Source organism: Tinamus guttatus, unplaced genomic scaffold (genome assembly GCF_059628265.1).
Source record: "Tinamus guttatus ecotype Peru unplaced genomic scaffold, ASM5962826v1 Tinamus_guttatus_pri_ptg000123l, whole genome shotgun sequence".
Lineage (NCBI taxonomy): Eukaryota > Metazoa > Chordata > Aves > Tinamiformes > Tinamidae > Tinamus > Tinamus guttatus.
The window spans coordinates 734,376-756,670 of record NW_028288657.1 but is presented as its reverse complement, the minus strand read 5'-3'; the positions used below and the strand labels follow the sequence as shown (position 1 = coordinate 756,670).

Here is a 22,295-nt window from a genome sequence, read left to right as displayed (position 1 = left end):
GGAAATGTAGTTTCCCACAGGAATACTAGCAGTTCTCATGGGATAACTTCCTTCACCACGTCTCTGCATTTTTCCTGATCTAAATGGAAATGAAAGGAAAATAGAAAAGGAATGCAATGCTTCACTGAAGCACGGTTGCTTCACTGAAATAAGGGAAGTTTGGGGCTGGTGAACTCCTCCAAGTGCTGTCGTTAGGGAGCTTGTGTTGGCAACCATGGGTTCAGACCTGCTACCAGACCCAGAGCGTTTTGCAGCAAGGCCAAGTGATGGGTAGTTGGTGAATCTTACAGCATTTCGCACGGGAATGTAGGTGTCATTGCAGTGGAGCAAGGAAGGGAGTTTTCTGAGGTGCAGGTGAGGTAAATAACAGCACCGGTCCGTTATTGTTCTGCTGGTTGTTTCCTCACCCTTTTCTGTTGAACGCATTTCTGACATGTCTGTCTTTTTTAGGGTATCTTCCCAGAAACATACATTCATTTAAAAGAGGCCACTGTGGAGGACCGGGGGTAGGTTGGAGTTTCTTGAGATGTTCCATTTGTGTGTAAAAACAGCGTGCTGTTTCATTAGGAAAACCTCGATGGTGGTGCACGCTGAACGCTGCTGGGCTGCGTGTGCGGCCGGGTGGGTCTCGCTGACGCCGGGCTGCTGGAGGTGCAGCTTTTCCAGAGCACTGGGCATCCCCAAACAGAGGTAGACGTAGGTGCAAAAGAACTCTGTTTGCAAAAATAAAGCTCTGCTAGACATGTTCGTAGTGAGGCAGGTCCATCCAGTTACATTTAGATCCTCTGGGGACACCCTGAAGTCATCAAATGCACTTGATTGCAGCCAAGTAGCCAGCAGGAGTGTCGACCGCTTCCTGTCTTGGAAAACATTTAAGGAAATCACTCCTCATTTGATTCTTACAGCTTATTCTCTGATTATGTTAGTGAGGAGAAAACAGCAGTGGTGATATGTGAATGAATTGTATGAAAATGCAGGCCTCTAATTTCCAGTATATATCTATCAAAAGAGGTTTTACTAAGAGGTCTTGAGCGTAACACCCTTTCTCTTTTTCTCTTTCTCTCTTTTTACCTTTTTTTACCTTCTCTAGACAGCATGAAACAGTGATTCCAGGTGAATTGCCCCTTGGGCAAGAGCTCACTTCTACTTTGAGGGAGTGGGCAGTTATCTGGCACAAGTTATATGTGGTAAGTTCTCTGCAGTGCTTGGTATGTGATGCAGGGAGAGGGAGATGGGGTGTTCCGTTCAGGTAAGCAGGCTGAACTTGCAAACGCTGCAAACAATGTGAAAGACTTAAAAGGCTCCTATTTATAGCCATTTCTGCAGTCAAAACTGTGTGTGCACTAAAAGCAGGGGTGAGGAGAAGCCCAGGTGTTCCTAAGCAGTGCAGAGTGATGAAGCAGCCTGATTTTCCAGTGGATATGACTTGGAGTTCACAGTAAATTGCTGTCTTTCAAAGTTGCTTTCTTTCAAAGCTGATGATTTAGGCAGATTAAGAATACTCAATCTTGATTTTTTTTTTTCTCAGTCAGTAGCGACAGTGATTTCAGCCTGTCCAGGCTCTGTTACTTTATTTAAGATGAGAGAATTGTTCTAAATTAGCTTTAAACATACAGTTTAACCAGAGCAAGCTTTCCTATTGAAAACTTCACCAAACCATAAGTATGTTTTGTTTGTGGGCCATGAAGCCACAGGAATTTGTTCCACCCTCTAATTTAATGAGAAGCCCTATGTGATGTAATTAGTGTGCAAGAGGGAAAGAGAGAGTTTTGTTCCTGGCTCTTATTTTTTTTTTTCTCTCCCCCGAATAATTTTAAAGTCCTAGTCTCACAATCTGTTTTTCTTAAGAGCAGAAGTCTTTTGTGTGTCTCTGCTTAACCCACATAAGTCTTAAAATAGTCCTGGATAATATTGTGGTTTGAAATGGGCTTGGGTTTATTTTCCCAAATATATCTCCTCTGCAAAATAAATATAAAAACGGGTGGGAGTTTTTAAGATGTTAACTTAACATGCCTTAGCTAGTGCAAACAGCTGAGGACATAACTCAGGGCAGACCTTAAGTGGGCAGTTAGGTAAGCCTGGACTTCCCTCAGTCTGCTAGCCCAAGCAGCCTTCTATTTGCAGTTGTTTTAGCTTCAGTTAAGAACACTTTTTTTTTTTTCTTTTTTTTGAATAAATACGTCTCTAGTGTCTTCCCTACGGAAACTAAAGATTAATCTTGCTTCTCTCTGCCCCTTCACTTTTCCCAAATCAAATAAAGGTTGGCTCTTTGTAGCACCCTTTAGATTTGTGTTCTTGAGGGACAATATGAGTAGCTGATATCATTCATATTCTTTGTGGAGGCCAGAATGGGAAAGTAATTGAAATGAGCCTCTCTCCCTCTGCTGTTGGGGAGCAATGGGTGTGTATAGTTAAGTATTAATAACATTGATCAGAGAATTTTTAATCTGAAGTGATGAAGGGCCCAAATGTTGAGAGCCTGGGAGTACAAAGCACTGGAGAATTTTCTCCATGGTCTAATGTTGTGGCGTTGTGCAGTGCTAGTCTCACATGTAGTTTTAGTTAAACACAACTGGTATTAATGGTTCCGTAGAACACATCTCAGAAGACTTACTGAGCTAGCAGTTTCAAAATCCTGCTAGATTGAGACTGCCCTTTTTCCCCTGTAGGATAACAAGACAACACAATTTCGTCATGTACAACAGATGACTTACAGCCTGATAGAATGGAGGTCACAAATCCTATCCGGGACTCTTCCCAAAGATGAGCTGGCAGAACTCAAGAAGAAAGTCACTGCCAAAATTGACTACGGCAACAGGTAACCTCCAAACTATGGGCTGCAGGCAGGGGACAAGCCCACACCTCTGGGCTCTGAGACTTGGATTTGAGAATGACCCTGTAATGGCAACACTGAATCAGGTCTTAACGTTTTCCTTGGAAAAGGGATAATCCTGATTTTCAGGCCCTCCAGGACCTGACTAACCCAGCAGGTGGGCATGTGGCCTGTGGTTCTTCATGTGCCAGCACTGTTCCCTTGCAGGTAGTCTCGACCTGTCTGTCTCCTGCAGAAATGCTGCTGCAATGTGGGTCAGCTCCTGTGGAGCACGCTTGGTGCTGGCCAGCTGGAGCCAGGGTTTAGATGCCAGTTAGGAACTAAACTGCTTTATTAGCATTTAAGAAGTGCAGTTCTGTAAGCCGCTAAAACTCCTTTCATTGGTTTGTGCAGATGAAGAATTGTCTTCACAGCTCACTTATCTGCATGTCAGACCTCGTTCAGATCGAGTGAGTCAATTGACAAGAAAGTTCATGGCAGAGAATAACAACTGCCCATCATCCATAGGCACCCGCCAGCCAGGGCAAACGCTGGCGCAGGGGGAAGGGTTTGGGCAGCAAACCCAGCAGTGTGGTGGTTGCTCGGGATGGACCTGGTGCTCAGCCCCTGGCTGGCTGCAGTTCCACAGTTCGGTTTCTTCTTTGTGCTCTTTCAGTCGCTTTTGATTATGATTCTAACAGACCGTGTCCCTTCTTTCCTTTTCTAACTCATACGCTGCCCAGGATCCTGGGGTTGGATCTGGTTGTCCGAGATGACAATGGAAATATCCTGGATCCGGATGAAACCAGCACAATCTCGCTCTTCAGGTGCCATGAAACTGCATCAAAAAGGATCGATGAGAGAATCCAGGAAGAGAAGGTGCTTTTTGTTGCTTGCTTAGTCCTCTTAAGTAACTTGTGCCTGTTGTGTTTGTGCATCTTTAAGTACTTGGGCAGCAGAGCTAAATTCTGTGTTGTTTTTAATGGGAATACTCTCCTTCTGCTCTGCAGTCCCTGCAACAGAATTTGGACCTTCGAGGGCAGCCAGTATTCAACACTACACATACGTATAGCCTGTACATAAACTTCAAGAATTTTGTCTGCAATATTGGAGAAGATGCAGAACTGTTAATGAGCCTCTATGATCCTGACCTCTCCAAATTTATCAGGTGTTTTTTGTTTTTTTGTAGGATAAGGAATATTAACATCATGGTAGCCTGTCTAAAGACAAGGAAGAACTAGCAGAAAGCTTGTCCGTGATGCTGGTTGCAGCCCCTCTTGTGCTTTGGGAAAGGGTTATTTAATTTCATGTGAGATAGGGAGTCAAGCTCTTAAGCCCGTGCACTCCCATTCCTAAAGCAAGGTGTTTCTGTGTTACGTTAATAAAATCCTAGATTTTCTGCTATGTTCACAAGTTTTCCTCTTATTTTTGCTGGACTTGATGTATTTAATCCATTGCTTCCCTCAGACTCATGTATGTGCCTAGTGTTTGCTGTCAGTTCACACACTGAGGGTCTGTCACTTTGGAAGCACCTTGGGGGAGAGGATTTTGGCAGAAATTTCCAAATATTCCTATAAGATAAGAATACTTTTAAGATTTTACACAGGAAATGGGGATATTGGGAACTGATTTTGTTTGTTTCCTTTATTTGTAGTGAAAATTACCTGGTTCGTTGGGGCAGTAATGGGATGCCTAAAGAAATTGAGAAACTAAATAATCTTCAAGCAGTCTTTACTGTAAGTTGTGTTTGCATCTTTGAAATGCTTCCCTGTGCTGCAGACATTTGAGTCTTAGTGAGGTGGCTTCCGTTTTTGTTTTGTTTTTTTGTGGTTGTTCCCTACCCCTGAGCAGCAGTGCGTGACACAGACTAATAACCTGGTCATTAGGATGTAGTATTCTGACAATTAATGCCATTTAGTCTCCTGCGGTCCTGTTGCTGTCATGCGTTATCAAAAAGTAATGGGACATTTAGCAATTGTTGTGCAGAAATTGCTAGCATCTTTGCATTATTGCTTTCCCAAGGGAAAAAGGGAACATTTCTCCCCCCACTCCTTTTTTAATAAAACATATTTCCTTTCATACATGTGTACCACCTAACAGAAAGGTCTCGTAGTGTCTCTGTTGCCTTATCCCCCATGCATGAAGCAGATGGATTTAGCTTGCTTTATTTTAAATGATTCCCAGGATTTAAGCAGCTCCGACTTGATCAGGCCGAAGATCAGCTTGGTGTGTCAGATCGTGAGGGTAGGGCATATGGAGCTGAAGGATGGCAAGAAACACACCTGCGGCCTCCGGAGACCATTCGGTGTGGCAGGTAAGAGACCGAGGAACCCTCAGGTGCTAAATTGAATCCCTGGAGATGCTTCAGAAGAGCAGGGTGGCGCGGAGGTGGAGATGCTGCCTAGGAATCTGGAAACGTGTCAGCCGAGGCCTCTCGGCCGCTGGCATCCCTGTGTCCAGGATGGAGGTGTCGCTGCTCAGCTGCGTGAGATCTTTTAATGAAAGATGTGTGAGAAGATGAAATACTGTCACTGCTCACCATTTGTTCTGTTAGCTCTTGAAAAGATATGTGCTCCCATCAGTGCAGTACACTCGTTCTCCATTAACACTGTCATGAGTGTTTTTAGACCAAAATTGTTCCTCTTTAGATTCCCATCAGTTTCCCTTTAGCAACTTTGCAGAACTGTGTGTTGAACTTGTTGTTGCAGTGATGGACATAACTGATATCATTCATGGAAAGGTGGACGATGAGGAAAAGCAGCATTTTATTCCATTTCAGCAGTAAGTAGTAGACTTCAAGTACCAGACATTTTCTTCTAATGAGGCTGACTTTGGATGCAGATCTGGTACAACTGTGGAGATACTGTTTTATATCTACTCTGATTGGGAAGTGCAGATATGATGGTGTAGAAGCAGAAGTGAAGTCTGGCTGTAGATTCACAGCCACGAGACGTGTTTGGCGCAGCGTTTCCCCGGGCTGGGCTCAGCGCCCCGTTGCTCCGCGCCGGTCGGCTGTTGCTGCCTGCAGAGCGGTTCGTCCGTCCAAGACCTGGAGCGGGGTGGGAGGGCAGGGCCCGGGGCGCGGGGCCTTTCCTGCGGGTCGCCCGTTGCGAGACCTGTTCTCACGGGTCCACAAGGCAATTGTGCACGAGAAACAAAGAAGTGGAGTGGGTTACACTGAGTGCTGAAGGCTGCAATTTCAATACGATAGGAATGTAGCCAGGGATTCTTTGGGTTGGGTTGGCCTGTAGTACTTATTCTAGGCCTGAGCAAGCACTTACATAGCTGCTACTTCAAGAGCTTAAGAAAATATTTCTGTGCAGGTGAAGGGGAAAATATTCCTCTTGGAATCATTTTTTAACACTTTGGAAAACATGAAAGCAAAGTGTGCTGTTGCCAGCCCTTGCCCTGCGGAGCACACGCGTGGTGTCTGTGCGCCTCTCAGCCCTGTTGTTCTCCTCAGGATTGCCATGGAAACGTACATCAGACAGCGCCAGCTCATCATGTCCCCCCTGATCACCTCCCACGTGATCGGAGAAAACGAGCCCCTCACCTCTGTCTTCAACAAAGTCATCGCTGCGAAGGAAGTGAATCACAAAGGGCAAGGTACTCCGTCAGGCGAGGAGCTCGCATGAAACCCCTGGGGAAGGTTCCCCTTCCCTACAGAGGAGTCAGTGGCTCGGGAAGGTCCCGAGAGCAAAGCGTAGCGGAGCCACCTCCCTGCGCCCGTGCTGGCTGCCACCCCAGCACCCAGGCAGCCCAAACCATGAGAACAGGAGCAGCTCTTACCTGGCTAAAACGAACCGCTCCTCGAGCTGGTGACTGAGGGACCCGTACCCTTAGGACTGGGATGAAATGTGCCTGGTGGCAGGTGCTCAGCAGTTACTTACACAATGGTTGCCCTGTTCCGCTCCTCTGGAGTTAATTTGCTACTAACGTAGTATTTTAAAGATGCACCTCTTCATATGGACAGATACTGTTCTTAAATGAATGTCGCCAACTGTATCTATCTTCATCTTTGGTGGGTTTGAAATACTTTGTTCTGGATTCTCCTGCTCTTGTTTGTCTGGCCTGTACCCAAATGCACTAGCACATTCATCCCTGAAGGCTTCTGTGTGACTTCAGGTGATCTGCTTATGCAGTAAAGTCCTGTTCAGCACGAGAGAAACCTGGAAAACTGGGCCAGACAGCTTGGGATCTTTGAGATGTTGTGGCTTGGGGAGTCACACGAGCTACTGGGTTTTTAATTTCACGTGTGTGGTGTTTTTTAATCCAGTAAGGAAGTGTTATGTGCTTCTTTTTACTTAGGCCTTTGGGTTTCCCTGAAGCTGCTTCCTGGCGACCTGGTGCAGGTTCAAAAGGATTTTTCCCACCTTGTAGACAGATCAACGGCCGTGGCTCGCAAAATGGGCTTCCCTGAGATCATTCTTCCTGGTGGGTTCCACGTGCGTTCTCACATGGTAGTATGAATTAAAGAGGTGGGGGGAATTCTGGAATTCCTGCTGTGAACAAATATGTTCTAAAACTAGCTAAAGTTGTAGGTATTTGGGTGTATGTAGGTTTGGTTGGTTAGTTGGTATGTATATCTCCCCTCTATTACTCTTGAAGTTTCTAGCTGCTCTCTTTATTTTTTGTCAAAGAAGTGGAATGTGAAAAAGCTCCCTTTCTTTGAGAAATGTTATATTAGACCAAGTGGATTCTTTGGGAAGGGGGGCCAGGGGGAACAACTGTTTAGTCAGAGTCATTTTGATCACATACAGTTTTAACCTCTTCTATTTAATCTTTTAAAGTGGATGTTGCCCTTTGGAGCTGATTACAGTAAAAAATTAAATTATCTAGAGACAGATGTTTTTGGTGAGACTGATGCATAATTTGTGTAAACCATATAAACTTTCACGATTGTCTATACAAGGAAAACAGCTGAAGGTCTCTGAATTTCAGGTGATGTTCGAAATGATATCTATGTCACCCTGGTACAAGGGGAGTTTGACAAAGGGAAGAAGAAGACTCCCAAGAATGTAGAAGTCACCATGTCTGTGCATGATGAAGATGGCAATCTGCAAGAGGTACGATGGGCTTCGCAGGAGGTGCCAGGCTGCTGAGTTGGCTGTGTGATACCTCTGGTGCATAGGATCTGATTCTAATGCACAAGCTATGTGATAAGGAGCTAGAGCTTGTAGGAGATCAGTGACCAAATTTGAGGACTCACTTTTTTTTGGTTTGTTTTGTTTTCTTCCCACATTAACAACAGATTTGGGAAATCTTTAAACTTGGTGAAAGTTGGTGAAACTTTCAAAGAGGTGACACACATTGAGTTCCCTTAACTGTGAAACAAGGGCTTTGGGCTACCCTGCCATTTACAGTCTTTGAAAGTTTCCATCCTAAGATGTTTTTTTGCTTTCCTCCTCCAATTTATCTTTCTCTTTTTCCCTCTCTTGTCCTTTTCTCCAAAGAAAGCTATCCATCCTGGTGCTGGGGATGAAGGTGTCTCTGAGTATAAATCTGTTGTTTATTATCAAGTCAAGCAGCCTTGCTGGTATGAAACTGTAAAGGTAAGAGTGCATTTGAGCTCCCCTTCCTTTGTGCAGAAGATGAGACTAATTTCAAATCAGTAGAATACTGAATAGCAGAATGTCCTGTAATGGGCTGTTGTTGTGTTGCGTGCAGGTGTCCATTGCCATAGAGGAGGTCAGTCGTTGCCATTTAAGATTCACTTTCCGTCATCGGTCATCCCAGGAGTGTGAGTATCACAAACCCAGACCTGCAGGGCACTGTGCTCTTCCCGATCCCGTCTGGATGTGTGCAGTGGTGGTTTCTGTTGTTGCTGTTGCTGCTTTGTTTTACTTTTCCTTTGAGAATCCAGCAAGATGACCGGCACACAACTCTTTGAACGCTGGGTCACAAAGTGTGCTTGTTCCTCCGCACCATATGGTGTGGCTGAGTTGTTACGTGGAGTTACAGAGTTGCACGTGGACAGTATAGACATAAGACCCGTCCTAGTACAGGCTTTTTCTTTCCTTGCAGCTAGGGATAAGTCTGAGAGAGCTTTTGGCATGAGCTTTGTGAAGCTGATGAACGCAGATGGCACAACCTTGCAGGACGGCAAGCACAACTTGATTGTTTATAAGGTAGGGTATAACTTGTTTAAAGCCTTCTCTGCCTGTCACTGTGTTGAAGTGTGCACAGTGTAAATGTGTCTGCAGATGAGAGCTGCAAGGGACCAGATAGGGTGTGATCGAAGTATAAGATAACCCTTACCCTTGCTGTGTTCAACCAACAGGGCGATAACAAGAAAATGGAAGATGCTAAATGCTATTTAACTCTCCCTTGTACAAAAATGGAAGTGGAGGAGAAGGAGATCTCCTCAGGAAAAAATCTGCACCACCTAGCCACCTTCACCCCCACAAAGGACAGTACAAAGGACAGTTTCCAGATTGCCACTCTGATCTGCTCCACTAAGCTCACCCAGAATGGTAGGTCCTGTAGTGCTCTGGCACTACCGGGTGTGTATCTGATGAAGTAAGAGAGCACTTTCTTCACCCAAAGCCTTGCCTAGTTGCACTGCTTATGGCCTTTAGCTTCACCTTGCAGCTTCTTGTGTCAGTCACAGCCCGATCCCAGCACTGTTAGTATTGTCGCTACAAGCTACAGAGGTATTTATGCACTCAGGAGAGACCTTGTCACAAATGTATTATACCCAGACTGCCTGTGTTAAATCTAATAGATTTGCCAGCATTTACGGAAAATGCAGTTGTCATGGTGTAAATTTTTTTTTAAAGATTCCTTTAAATTACAAGCTAATTATCTTCTTACCTTTGCCTACTGAGAATGTAGCAATTAGAAGTGATCTGCTCAGCATGTTGTTATGCAATAACTCTGCTTTGCATACAGCCAAGGTGGCCAAGTTAAAGGGTGTGTGTATGGGAGTGAATATGTTATATGCTCATAAATGAGGGTGACTAGAACAGGCTGCCCAGAGAGGTTGTGGAGTCTCCTTCTCTGGAGATCTTCAAACCCGCTTGGACGCAGCCCTGTGCCACGTGCTCTAGGTGACCCTGCGTGTGCAGGGGGGTTGGACTAGGTGAGCTCTATAGGGCCCTTCCAACCTTCAGCATTCTGTGATTCTATGAAATGATGCGAGATTTAAATGAGTTAAAGCACTCAGTATAGCTCAGGAAGGCTTTTAGTATAATATAATTCGTGACTTTGGGAAAGTCATGTGAAAAACTGGCATGAGCTGTGGCTCCATCCAGGCGCGTGTGCAGAGCTGCTGGCATGAACTGCCCTGCGTGCAGTAGGGTTCGTCTGCAAGAGACTGCTTTAAAGTGAACATAGAACTTTGTCAGAGAAACCTTCCAGCTTGAGGTGTCTTCTCTTGGGTGCATGAAAAGCCTACAGAATTGTTTACCGAATGCCTTAGGTTATGAAATCACATCAAGGTTTCCCATTAATAGCAGAATGAACTTTCTTGCAAAGACTAAAGAGCCATGTCAAGGTAATGTTCTGTACATGGCACTGTGACTTTTTTCCAAGCTGGTTCTAAAAGGAGCCTTGTACTTCATTGTTCTGCAGGCATTAGAGGAAATCAGCTGTTTTGTTTTGATGTGCTTCTAATTGATGATGTTCTGTCCTTGCTAGTTGACCTGTTAGGTTTGTTGAACTGGCGTTCTAACTCTCAGAACATAACCCACAACCTCAAGAAGCTAATGGAGGTGGAAGGAGGAGAAATTGTGAAGGTATGTGCAGAGATTTGAGTCATCCTGCTGTGCAGATGCTAAAGCAGGTGCTTGATGTTAAACTTGGAGGATTATACTTGTGCTCTGTCCAGAAGCTCTGTGTGTAGACCAGGAGGGCTATTGTTCTAGCTGCTGAGCAACATGAGAGCACAACGATATCCTTTGACCCAGGATTTCTCATTAGAATTCATCTACATAGAAATTAAGGGTTTGTAGGTGCGTAGGTGATTTACATTCTTACAAAAGTCTACTAAGGCCAACTGGTAATTTCCAGGAGTGGCTCTGAGCCTGCTTTGAGAGGAGAACCTGCAGTGCTAGGAGCAGAGCACAGAGAGGGCCCAGAGAGCTGCTGGTGAGAGCAGCCCGAGAACAGGCCCCAGGCATGGGAAGTGCTACAGCAAATACGAATGTGAACGTAGGCAGGACTGAGGTCCCATTTCAGAATGCTTCCATGTACAACTTGCACAATTCAGCTGGGTTAGGCCAAAAGGGCAGGGGCACCGAGAGAACAGGCTCTTGTGTGGGCTCCCAGAAGCACTAGTCTTTTCCCACCCTATCGCTATTTTCTGTCTCTAGTTTTTGCAAGACACCCTTGATGCCCTTTTCAACATAATGATGGAAATGTCAGACAACGAAACCTATGACTACCTTGTGTTTGATGCACTGGTGAGTGACTTCTTTTCTGTGAATTTTGAATATCTGTTTTCCAGTCCTGTTTTCAGGCTGTTTATGCTTCTTGCTTTCCATTGCATAGATGAATTGACATTTCATTTTGAAACATGGGTTATATTTAAAGACACATTTAAGGCATTTTCAGGCTTTTTCAGCAGCTAGAACTGGAACATGCAGTGACCATTTTAATGGCCACAATGAGATTAATAATAAGCATTTACGTAAATAGGCAATTTGTTCAGATAACTTTTTCATAAAGGGAATTTACCAAAGAGATAAGCAGTATTATCTGTCTGAAGCACAAAAGGTGCTAAAGGTTCAGGTGCTTCCCTGGATCTTTAGGGAAGGATTGTAGTAGATGAGAAAAGACTTTTCAAAGGGTTTGCTGCCTCTTTAGAGAGGTGCGGTGTCCTTGAACAGCATTGCATTAATGTGTGGTGCAGGGAGGAGGTTGTTCAACAAGTGCAGACCTCACAGTTGAGGATTCTCCCTGCGCACGAAGTCTGATGTATCCAGCTGGCGCTGGTGGGGAGGGTGAATACAGGGAGACAGGACGTCCTTGCTCTATCACATTTCATTGTGCTTGCAGCATTAACAGTGTTATGGACCTCATGTGGGTTCTTTCTGAATATAAATGATCAGATCTTCTTTTTCTTTATCCTGGCTTGAAAAGCAGCCTTCAACAGCTCCGTGCCTATTTAATCCTGTACTTTAACAGTGTTTACATAATGACTGCAACTAGTGCCACCTCATGGAGCAGTTGGTGTCTAAATGCTGATGCAGCCTGCTCCCCTTCTGTCTGAGAAGTGATGTGCTGCACACCACAGTATTTGGGTGCTGTTTAGGGTGTGGAAAACACTATCTGGAGCATTAAAGCTCTTGTGGGGCAGGGGACAAAACGCACAAACAGCAAAACAGAGCTGATTAGAGCCAGTTAGTTAAAGGTCGTGCTGCTCTGTACATCTGTTTCTTCTTGAATTTTTGGCAGGTATTTATTATTTCTTTGATTGGAGACATCAAGTTCCAGCATTTTAACCCTGTACTTGAAACCTACATTTACAAGCACTTCAGTGCAACGCTGGCTTATGTGTAAGTAGTGGTGACCACGAAGCCCTGGGCTGTCTTCTCGGGCGGCCTGTCCCACTGAAACCCCTGGTGACCTGCCCTGGTAGCAGCAGCATAGCCTGCATGGCTCTAGTCTGTGCTCCTTGTAATAAAATCATTTGTTAGAAGAAGGCAGCAGTTCTTCGCGTCCGGTTGTGCGAATGTAGACAGTGGGAGTAGTTCTGTTTCCCTGTAGCATTTTCATCTGTGGATCTCAAAGCGATTTTAAAATACAGTTCATAATCATTAATCTTATGTTATAAGGGAAGGAAAAGAATTGATGCACAGAATTTGATTAGGTATATGTTAAAATTTAGTTCTGTTAGTCACCCCTCTGATTTCATACACTTAAAAGTGAGGCACTTAAGTGCTGCACCTGGCATGGCTTACGTGTTTAAGGGTAAAAAACAAAGTTCCTTTTCCCTTTCGAGTCTCTGGCTGTTTGCTAGCGCACGTGAGTTCCCGGTCGGCCGCTCTCGTGATGGCTGCCGGCGCTGAGATGAATCCGCTCGGTAGCGCGGTCCCCTGCTCCGGGTGCTGCTTCTTCCCTTCCCTGGCTGCGCAGTCGCGGCTTGTGGATGTTTTCCTCTCCTTGTGGCCTGGAGAAGATTCATCATTCTTATTCCTGTCTACTATAAATAAACCTCTTTGTCTGATTAATGGCCATGCTGTGTCTTAGCTTTTTGTTCCCTTGCCTTGCTTTCCAGCTTGGCTTGCAAACGTGATACCCACTTAATGGCAAGTGGAGTAGAATGTTCTGAGGTGTCCTCTGTGTGCTCCTCGTGCCAGAGTTTGACAAAGCCAGGAATTAGATGCGGGCATGTAGCAAGCAGGAGCAGGGTTTGATGTGTACTTGGCTCTCACCTGTACCCGCTTCGGGTGCTGTGAGTTGCTTCATGAAGGGGGCTGTGCCTGAATATTAGAGCTCTCGCCCGCTTCTAATAAAGGGGCTGTAAAATGCTGGGAGCTGTAAAATCCTGGTCTTGCACCTGATCCTTGTGGAGGCGAGACAGCAAACAGCAATAGTGCAGCTGCCCAGCTTCCGTCCACGGCTCTCAAGGCGCTCGCTCGGTGAAGGTGCTCAAAGGCCCTTTATGCTCCACATAATTTTTCTCTTTTGGCATAGGAAAATGCTAGCATATGGAGAAGGTCTGAATCTACTGTAAACAGTAAGGAGTCTTCCAGCCTCCTGAACCCTTCATTTAACAGAAAATGGAAAGCAGGTCAAGATGTTGGAATTTGTAGATGCAGCTAATGGCCATTTTTTGGGCTAGATACTTGGGAATTCGCTAACTGGTTTTGAAAATCTGACACCCCATGAAACCAAGGGTTCAGAATTAAATAAATTATGAATAGGAATCCCTGGCTGTTATCTAAACATCAGATTGTGGTTCCTCTCCAGAATAAGGAAGCTGGACTTGCAGCAGAAGTTAATGGCTATATTTGTTTTTCTTTTCTTTTCTCTTTACTTTCAAAGGAAGCTCACCAAAGTACTGAACCATTATGTAGGAAATGCAGATGACTCCAGCAAGACAGAATTACTGTTTGCTGCTCTGAAAGCCCTGAAGTACCTATTCCGATTCATCGTTCAGTCACGAATATTGTACCTGAGGTGAGGCGAAGGTCTCTGCCATCCTTATTTTGCCTCCTTTTGGAAGTCAGTGGAGTAGTTTCTGTTGAGCACCAGCATAAAGGATATTTTTCAGTGCATCCTTTGTTCTTGAGTTATCAGGTGTGTCCTTCCAGCCTTTGTGTGTAGCTGGACACAAAAAGATGAGTAGAGATTGAAATGCTCGATTCAAAGAGGAAAAATCCTTTTAGGATAGTGCTGAAAAAGAACCTATTTCTTACTTAAAATACTAAAAAAACTTCCTTATTTTTTAAAAAAAAGTCTGCATTTTAATTGAATTCTCAAGGTGTATTACTTAAAAGGCAACAATAATGCCAAATATCCTAAAGAAAAATATTCTCTTTAGTAGTGTAAGGAAACGACTGCCCTGTAGATGTTTTCTTCAAAGGAAATGTATGCAGTTTCCTTGAGCTTTTTGCAGCAGACAAATGCAGTGTAAGACCAATAGAAAAGTGCAGCTTTTCACTTGCAACAGGATTTCAGCAGGAAATTACACTGTAGTAGCTGCAGAATCCCACAATGCTATTAAGCTTGTTTCTTTGGAGAAGGATGCTTTAAGATGCTGTTCCAAAGGGTAAAATTGTCTCAGCCAACGTGACACTTTTTCTAGCCTAAATGCGAATGTGTAACTAGCCCTTCCTGTTCTTTGTAGGTTTTATGGCAAAAGTGAAGATGGAGATGAATTTAATGACGCAATCCGCAAGCTGTTCCTCTCCTTCAATGTCCTCATGGACCGGCCGTTAGAGGAGGCTGTCAAGATTAAGGTATGCAGAATTCTCAGGGAGAGGGTTTGCGAGAGAGCTGCCAGTGGCTGTTCTAATGAACTGTGTGTGGCAGGAAAGCAGCATTTGAATCATCAAATAAAGATAGGAGCTCTTCACGTATTCTGGAAATGTAGCTTAGCTGAAACCCCAAAGTTTACCAAAACTAAAATAGTTGGCTAGGCATCCTTCTCCCTTCACCTTTTCCACTCTGCACTGCAGATATGTGGTTGCTGGAGGCTCTTCAAATGCATAAACTCTGCCTTAAATCAGTTCTCTTCTGTTGTCTTCATACTTGCTCTTAATGAAACTAGATTTGCCGTAGGACATAAAACCTGTGTGCGTTGTTGGTGAGGCTTTGCACTCTTTCAGAATGAACCAGCTAATCTGTTCTTATTTGTGTTTCATGTTACTGTTTTTTCTTGCAGGGTGCAGCTTTAAAGTATTTACCAAGCATTATAAATGATGTCAAACTAGTATTTGACCCCGTTGAACTCAGGTGACTATATAAAGTTTGTTTGTCCTCCAAGTGCAACTTATGCTTTGGGAAGAATTTGGGGCATGTTCTTAAAACCAGCCACTCTGATTATGGCGTGGTGATACAGGGACTGCATGAATTTGAGGAAGCTCTTTGCGGGGCTTTAGAGGAAGGCAGTTTAGTTCAAAGGAAAGCAAAAGTTTGTAATGCTTCAGGAAACTTAAAATGTGGGATTTTTCTTCTCCACTGGTTATAGCTTTGCCTAAAACCTTCTTCCATGTTTCCTTGTTCTGACAGAAGTAATTTGCTAGTAAGCAGGAGACAGATAGCAAATGTACATGGAATTTAATTTAGTGGAATTCTATGATTAAAATAAGCCATCAGTCTTGGCTGAGGGGGGCATCTGGAAGGACATGCTCTTGCCATCATACATAGCAGTGTTGCAGATTTCAGCAGCACTGTGTTGAAGCTCTGCAAACTCATGCTTGCCCTTTGTATGGAATCATGATTATTTTACTCTAGCTGTGAAAGGCAAGAAGATAGTACTCCCAGTTTACAAGCTCGTGTGACATACCTAGTGTGTCCTGCGGTGCAAGCCTCATTTTGAGAGGGTGTGAACTGCCAAGGTTCTCTGAAACGAAGCGTCAGACTCCCTAGTAACTTGCCTAACTCGAAAGTTATGTATCAACAAGTGGCAGAATGCTTGACTGCCGAGGTGCAGGGGAGCGTCAGTGTGGCTGGAATCGCACCCGCTGACCGTGCTGACCAGCTGCTCCTTTGTGGTTTGCCCTCTAGCGTCCTCTTCAGCAAGTTTATCCAAAGTATTCCCGACAACCAGCTAGTGCGGCAGAAGCTGAACTGCATGACCAAGATCGTGGAGAGCGACCTGTTCAGGCAGTCTGGTAAGCAGCACACTGCAGGCTGTGGGCTGTGCACGAGCCGGGTGCCCATACGAACCAAGAGGTCTTTCTGGTTCAGCTGTCCTTTACGTTATCTTTACGTGTGGGTGCTGAACGTTGTACAAGATGTGTTGCTCCGTTTCACTTTTTAGAATGCAGAGACATGCTGCTTCCTCTGCTGATAGACCAGCTAAGTGGTCAGCTGGATGACAATTCCAACAAGCCCGACCATGAGGCCACCTCCCAGCTACTTAGCAACGTTCTCGAAGTCCTAGATCGGAAAGATGTGGTGAGTGTGATCTGTGAGGGGTAGAAATTGAGAATAATTCTTCTTTTGAGAAGTGATGCCAAAGAACTGCTCTCAACTTATGCTTTGTAGAGTTATGAAGCTCACTCGTTTATAGAAATGGTGTTGTCTTGCCATGCTGCTTTGAATCTCATTGCAGATAGCGCAGCTTTTCCTAGGGGAGGCTGTGCAAAGGTTCAATCAGTGGCTGCCACAGCAGTACAAGAAGCAATTCCAATCTTTGTTACGGAACAAAATGTTACTTCCAATTGCTTTGGAGACTAGTAGAATTACTTGCAGCAAGCCATCTAAATACTTGGTTTGCCTTTCTCTGTTAGGGAAAGGAGTAGCCCTTGTCATTAAGTTAGAATGCCCAGTCACTCGTCGTGTTGGGCATGGAGATTGATTCTAAGCTGCTTTGAACAGAACAGTTTGAACTGAATGACTGCTTAGGGCAAACAACTGCCAAATCAAGGTGCCAAGTTCAATTTAGCTGTACAGAGATCAGTAATATTAGCTCCTCAATGGGGTAAAGCCTGCAGTATTTCAGTTGATAAGATGTACGAAGGCCGCCTTTTATGTATCTTCCCAACAGCAACTAACCACTGTCAGAGCAGTCCTCCCTTGCAAGGTGCTCTCTGTAGGACAGTTCGTATTAAAAATTGTCTCAAGTTGTCCTCCCTGGCTGTCTGCAGGGGCCCACTGCTGTCCACATCCAGCTGATCATGGAGCACTTGCTAAGGAGGATAAACCGCACCGTGATTGGAATGAGCAGACAGTCTCCACACATCGTGAGAACCTTTTCCTTCCTTCAGATAACCACCTTTGTAATCTCTGCTGTTATATTTTGTTGTAGTACAGTTTGTTCTCTGGGGACGTTCAGTGTGTGGCAGTATCTTAGGAAATAATCTTTCTGCTTCCTGCAGTGTTTCTGTGCCACTGAGCAGGGCTTTGGGCGGTTTCTGAGGACGAGTATTAGGATGCAACTTGTCCTGCTCCAGCAGCAATTAGAACTGAGACATAGTTGACCATGATTTCAGGTTGCTTTGGGCCTCTATGCCCATGAACTTGGTTTTATCCCAGCCTCTAATACAAAAGCATTCTCTGCCCAAAAAGGTGCAGGTTTGCTATCGTTGCTAAAATGGGATTAAATGCTCCAGTATGAACATCCTTAAATTGCATTTCTTACTCCACTGTGTGGCATTGTGGTTAGGAGGTGCAAGAAAGTCGATGTGTTCCACTAATCCACACTGTGCTTAGTGTTCAGAAACACTAAAAAGTAATGCTTCAGCAATACTTTAGTGACACAAAGGTCTAGAGAACACTAATACCAGTATATTATCCACGTGTATCAGTATATTCCACTGTTTGAAGGATATGGTTTTCTTGCAAGCTGTGATTCTTGCCACAAACAAAGCTATTCCTGGACTTCATACTTGAAATTCAGCCGGTCTTTATTGCATTGGATTATAGAGGAAAACAGTCACACAGTCAGGACACAGATCACAGACAGAAATCAGGGCTTTGATTTCTGGTACTTGATTAGGCAGAACGTGGTAGCCTATGCCACAGTTTGAGTTTATGATGCTTAACACAGAAAAATAATCAGATGTGTTTTATTTCTACTGTAGGGTATTTTTGTGGCCTGCATGACAGCTATCCTGAGGCAGATGGATGATTTCCATTACAGCCATTACATCAACACTTTCAAAACGAGGCAGGACATCGTTGTAAGTGAGCCTTGCTGGGGGGATGAGCTCAGCCCACAGAGAATTGCTCCCTGCTCTGAAAGGCCGTTGCTAGTGGCTGTGCTCAGGTTTGAGCGATCGTGCTGCGTTCGTCAGCAGCGAGTGCCGGGCACCCCGTGCCACAGGGATGTGTTCCCATCTCCCTGCGGGGCGCACAGCCTGGCACCAGCACTCGTGGCGCTCACTGAAAGCCACGTTTAGTGGCTTTGAAGTCAGCGCAGCCAGAGGTCAGGAACCAGAAGAGTGAAAGAAGATGAAAGGGAAAAAAGTTCAATTCCCCACTTTTCTTTCTTTGCTTTGTTTATGTACTTTTTGTGTGTGGGGGACTTGTTTCTTTTAAGAGTTTGGAAAGTTTTATAAAAATACTTTTAAACTAAAGAAGAGATGGCAAATTTGAAAGCATATATATATTAATTTCTGAAACAGGGAAGTATTCTTTATTAAAAGTCTCATGGAATAATAGCCAAAAACCAAAATGCTGCATTTCCATTCAAACCGAAGAGCTGAGCGTAGTGCTGCAGCAGGTAGCAACACAGGTAACTTCCTCCTTGCTAAGTCTTGTACAGTTTGTGTTCCCAAAGACTTTCAGTGTGAAACCACATGAAACATCAGGTTATGTTGGGGGAGAAGGGCTTTAGAACAGACTGATCTGTCCAAATTTGTCTCAAACTTCCTGGAAAGGCTGAAACGAAAATTTTATTTATGCGAGTCTCTGAAACATGATCTGGCAACTGCTCTGGCTTTGTCTTTTGGTCCCTGCATTCCCCGTTGTGCAGCTGGGAAGCAGTTGCTGATGCAGGTGGTGGCTGGGGAGCGCCGGCGCCGTGGTCCTGCCTCTCGCCGTGCGCTCTGAGGCCGGAGGTGTTGGTGGGCGCCGGGGGCCGGACGGCTCCGGGGACACCCGCACCCCTCACCTCTGCGGTAGGGTTCACCCTGTGAACGCAGGGCCACACTGTGGCGTTACAATACGAATTGCATTTGCATCTCATTTTATTGCAATAACTTTTATTGCTGTTTATTTTTGTTGTTTGCCTTTCTTTGCTGTGGTATTTGCGGCCCTGACATTGCATCTTTTACTTGCTTGGTCTAACAGTGTTCTAAGTTAATTCTTGTTTCAAGGTGCCCCTTGTCAAGTCCAGCCCTTTCCATCAAGCTCTGATTTAATAAGGCCTAAAGGGTTTTTACTGAGGCAGCACCAAATGCCCGTTGCGCTCTCCCCACATCGGTGCTGCTTGCCAATTCTTTAGAGCAAGCTGTTCAGCTCAACAGAATTTTTCTTCACTGGTGATCTTTGCAAGGTGGTGATTTCTCAGACGACCTTTCTGTGTTCTTCTCATTTTGAATGCAAATGTGCTGCCTTTGCAGAGAACTGAATCTATTTAAATGCTCATAGGTAACACTTACATCTGTAGAGATCACTTTTTCCCCCCCCACCCCCCGCTTGAAGGTCAGTATTAATATTATCTAATTTCATTCTTATTTTATATATAAACATGCATTTAAAAAATGCAATTCAACCTTACTTTGCCCAGATCTTAGGGTGCAGTAGCATTACTGGGATCAGTTCTGCAAATATCTATAGTAATGTTCTAAACCATGTGTCTGTACATATGTTTTTAACAACTCGTCCTGAAAAACAGTCTAGAAGAGACTTAAATAACTGAGGAGGTGATAATACATTAGAGTTCCATGTTCATAAATAATGGTGCTTTGGGCTGGTTCACTGTCATCGTTCAGACATTCAGAAACAAGTCCTCAAATACTGTTTTTGCTTTTTAATCCATTTTGTGCACCAGAGCTCCCTGTGCCACAGCTTAATTCAAAACAGTAAAGACAGATTTAATTAAAAAGATTAGGTGCACATTCTGTGGAGTTATTTTTCCTTCTCTAATTGGAAATTCAAGATGTCAGATATGTCATTATTGGGATATAGTCCCACAATAAAAGGTTCTTTTTACTGTGTATTGATTGCTAACCGATGCAGTCTGTAATCAGTGCAGCTGCACATTTGCATTTTCCTGTATTTTCATGTGGTTAAAAGGCTACACTCTTCAGCCTAATGGGCTTTGTTTTTTTTGTTTGTTTTACAGGATTTTCTGATGGAAACATTCATTATGTTTAAGGATCTGATCGGAAAAAATGTTTATGCAAGTGACTGGATAGTCATGAATATGATGCAGAGCAGGTAGATGGTTTTTACCTCCTGTGACCACTTTGGATTTTTTTTCTGGCCCTGGCAGTAGGGTGGTTCCCTACCAGCAGTCCTGCAAATCATTTGTGTAACAGAGGCTTATTTTCTTTTATAGATTCAGGGTGTTTGAGGTTTTGGTAAGGTCTAGTGCCTGAACTGGAGATGGTTTTTCTGCCTAAGGGCGCACAAAGCCATGAAGACCTTGTCTCATTGGGGCTGCTTGTTCTTGTCTCCCTCTGAGCTTCTACGAGGGGATTAAACCCAGAACTGCGGTGTTATTCTCTGAAAAGGCACATTTTTAATGCAATTCTTTGTGTGTTCCAGGGTTTTCCTCCGGGCAGTGAATCAATTTACATCTGTACTCAATCGTTTCTTTCTGGATCAGGCAAATTTTGAACTCCAGGTAATAGCTCTATTTTTCTGGACTTTCCTTGGGCCCTATAGATTCCTGAAAGGCAGTAAGAACAAGCAAGCCCCACTGACTGGATTTGTTGGTGTGGAAGGTGCAAATAGAAGCATCCCCGGCCTTGCACAGAAAGGCAGCTCAGCGCAGGCCAGCTCTGAATTAGAGACCTGCCCTTAGTGCAGCAGATGAAGCTGTTGCAGGTTTATAAGCTCCGTAGCCTGCTGGCTAACGCAGAATTGTGTGTGACTGGTTAAGAACAAAATTCACATGGACATACAAATTGCCATTTCCTGCAGGGGGAAAGTCCAGGCTAGTGTGAGTGAAAAATTTTAACTTGATACCTGCTTCTTGCTTGCCCGTTATGGCTGAGAACAGTGACTCAGCTATGTCACGCTCCTTTTCTATGCCAGTTGTTACATTCCCTTTGTCTTCTCTTATTTTAGACTTGTTTCTCTTCCACAGCTCTGGAATAACTATTTCCATTTGGCAGTGGCCTTTCTCACTCATGAATCCCTCCAGTTGGAGACCTTCTCACAAGCTAAACGCAACAAAATTATCAAGAAGTGAGTTTATGTTAAAAAACAAACTGGCCTTTTTTGCTTTCAAGAAACCATATTTGTGCTTCTCCCCTATATCCCCTGTATGATATTCCCTGGGCAATCTTCAGGATGATGCATGCTGTGGAAGTGCTTGATCAGTGAATGACGACAAAGGGAGGAGGAGGTGGGACAGGGTTTTAAGGACAGGGTTCATTTTGTGGTTGTACCATTAATGTTCTTCAGCAGCCTCTCAAAGACAACTCCACTGTAAAGGCCTTTTCGTCTTCCTTTTTCTTTCTAGGTATGGGGACATGAGGAAAGAAATTGGCTTCAAGATAAGGGATATGTGGTATAACTTGGGTGAGTTCCATCTAAAGACAGTTATCTTTATTTGATCTGGATTTCAATTTTTTTGTTTCTTCATAAAAGCCGCTCATGTTTCCTGTGGGGAAACGCATGTAGGCTCAGCTGTTTCCAAGCACAAAGTTGTCTTTCCTTTTTCTGGAAGCAAATCAATTTGCAAAAGCAGCTCTTCTTTTTTTTTTTTTTTTTTTTTTCCCCACGTCAGCTGATGCGATGATCTCTCAGAGATTCCATATAAAGGATGTCCTTCACGCGGCAGGACAAGAGTAGCATTTTCCAGAGAGCTTTTGTGGCTTAACAGTATGTGCACAGTTGGTTCCTTCCTTCTGGGACTATTTCTGAATGTTGGAGCTGTAACATATTAATTCCACCTGCAGTGACCGCGTGACCATTATCTGCCTGCAGATTGTTATTGTTCTGACCAACGTGCTCCCATGTGCGTGTGCCTCCACGCAGCCGTGCGCCACGGGGCGATGCCTGACTCTTCCTTGCAGGTCCGCACAAGATAAAGTTCATTCCAGCAATGGTGGGTCCCATCCTGGAGGTGACGCTGGTTCCAGAGCCCGAGCTGCGGAAAGCCACCATTCCTATCTTCTTCGATATGATGCAGTGCGAGTTCAACTTCAGTGGGAATGGAAACTTCCATATGGTGAGGGAGTCTGGTGTCTTC

At 44.4% G+C, this 22,295-nt stretch overlaps 1 protein-coding gene across 1 annotated transcript in view; it reads left to right on the top strand.

Moving 5' to 3' along the window:
- DOCK5 (dedicator of cytokinesis 5) overlaps positions 1-22,295 on the top strand; it is a 67,703-nt gene that overhangs the window by 28,286 nt on the left and 17,122 nt on the right. The window contains exons 5-34 of the mRNA XM_088521492.1: positions 451-506; positions 1,091-1,187; positions 2,670-2,818; positions 3,556-3,691; positions 3,823-3,980; positions 4,467-4,548; positions 4,997-5,126; positions 5,521-5,593; positions 6,276-6,418; positions 7,121-7,246; positions 7,754-7,878; positions 8,266-8,364; positions 8,480-8,552; positions 8,837-8,940; positions 9,093-9,285; positions 10,451-10,548; positions 11,125-11,214; positions 12,209-12,309; positions 13,802-13,936; positions 14,607-14,718; positions 15,144-15,214; positions 15,989-16,095; positions 16,245-16,381; positions 17,074-17,169; positions 18,010-18,108; positions 20,217-20,311; positions 20,642-20,720; positions 21,186-21,286; positions 21,564-21,622; positions 22,120-22,274. Of these exons, the coding sequence (XP_088377618.1) occupies positions 451-506; positions 1,091-1,187; positions 2,670-2,818; positions 3,556-3,691; positions 3,823-3,980; positions 4,467-4,548; positions 4,997-5,126; positions 5,521-5,593; positions 6,276-6,418; positions 7,121-7,246; positions 7,754-7,878; positions 8,266-8,364; positions 8,480-8,552; positions 8,837-8,940; positions 9,093-9,285; positions 10,451-10,548; positions 11,125-11,214; positions 12,209-12,309; positions 13,802-13,936; positions 14,607-14,718; positions 15,144-15,214; positions 15,989-16,095; positions 16,245-16,381; positions 17,074-17,169; positions 18,010-18,108; positions 20,217-20,311; positions 20,642-20,720; positions 21,186-21,286; positions 21,564-21,622; positions 22,120-22,274 (3,279 nt within the window). The remainder of the gene's footprint in view (positions 1-450; positions 507-1,090; positions 1,188-2,669; positions 2,819-3,555; positions 3,692-3,822; positions 3,981-4,466; positions 4,549-4,996; positions 5,127-5,520; positions 5,594-6,275; positions 6,419-7,120; positions 7,247-7,753; positions 7,879-8,265; positions 8,365-8,479; positions 8,553-8,836; positions 8,941-9,092; positions 9,286-10,450; positions 10,549-11,124; positions 11,215-12,208; positions 12,310-13,801; positions 13,937-14,606; positions 14,719-15,143; positions 15,215-15,988; positions 16,096-16,244; positions 16,382-17,073; positions 17,170-18,009; positions 18,109-20,216; positions 20,312-20,641; positions 20,721-21,185; positions 21,287-21,563; positions 21,623-22,119; positions 22,275-22,295) is intronic.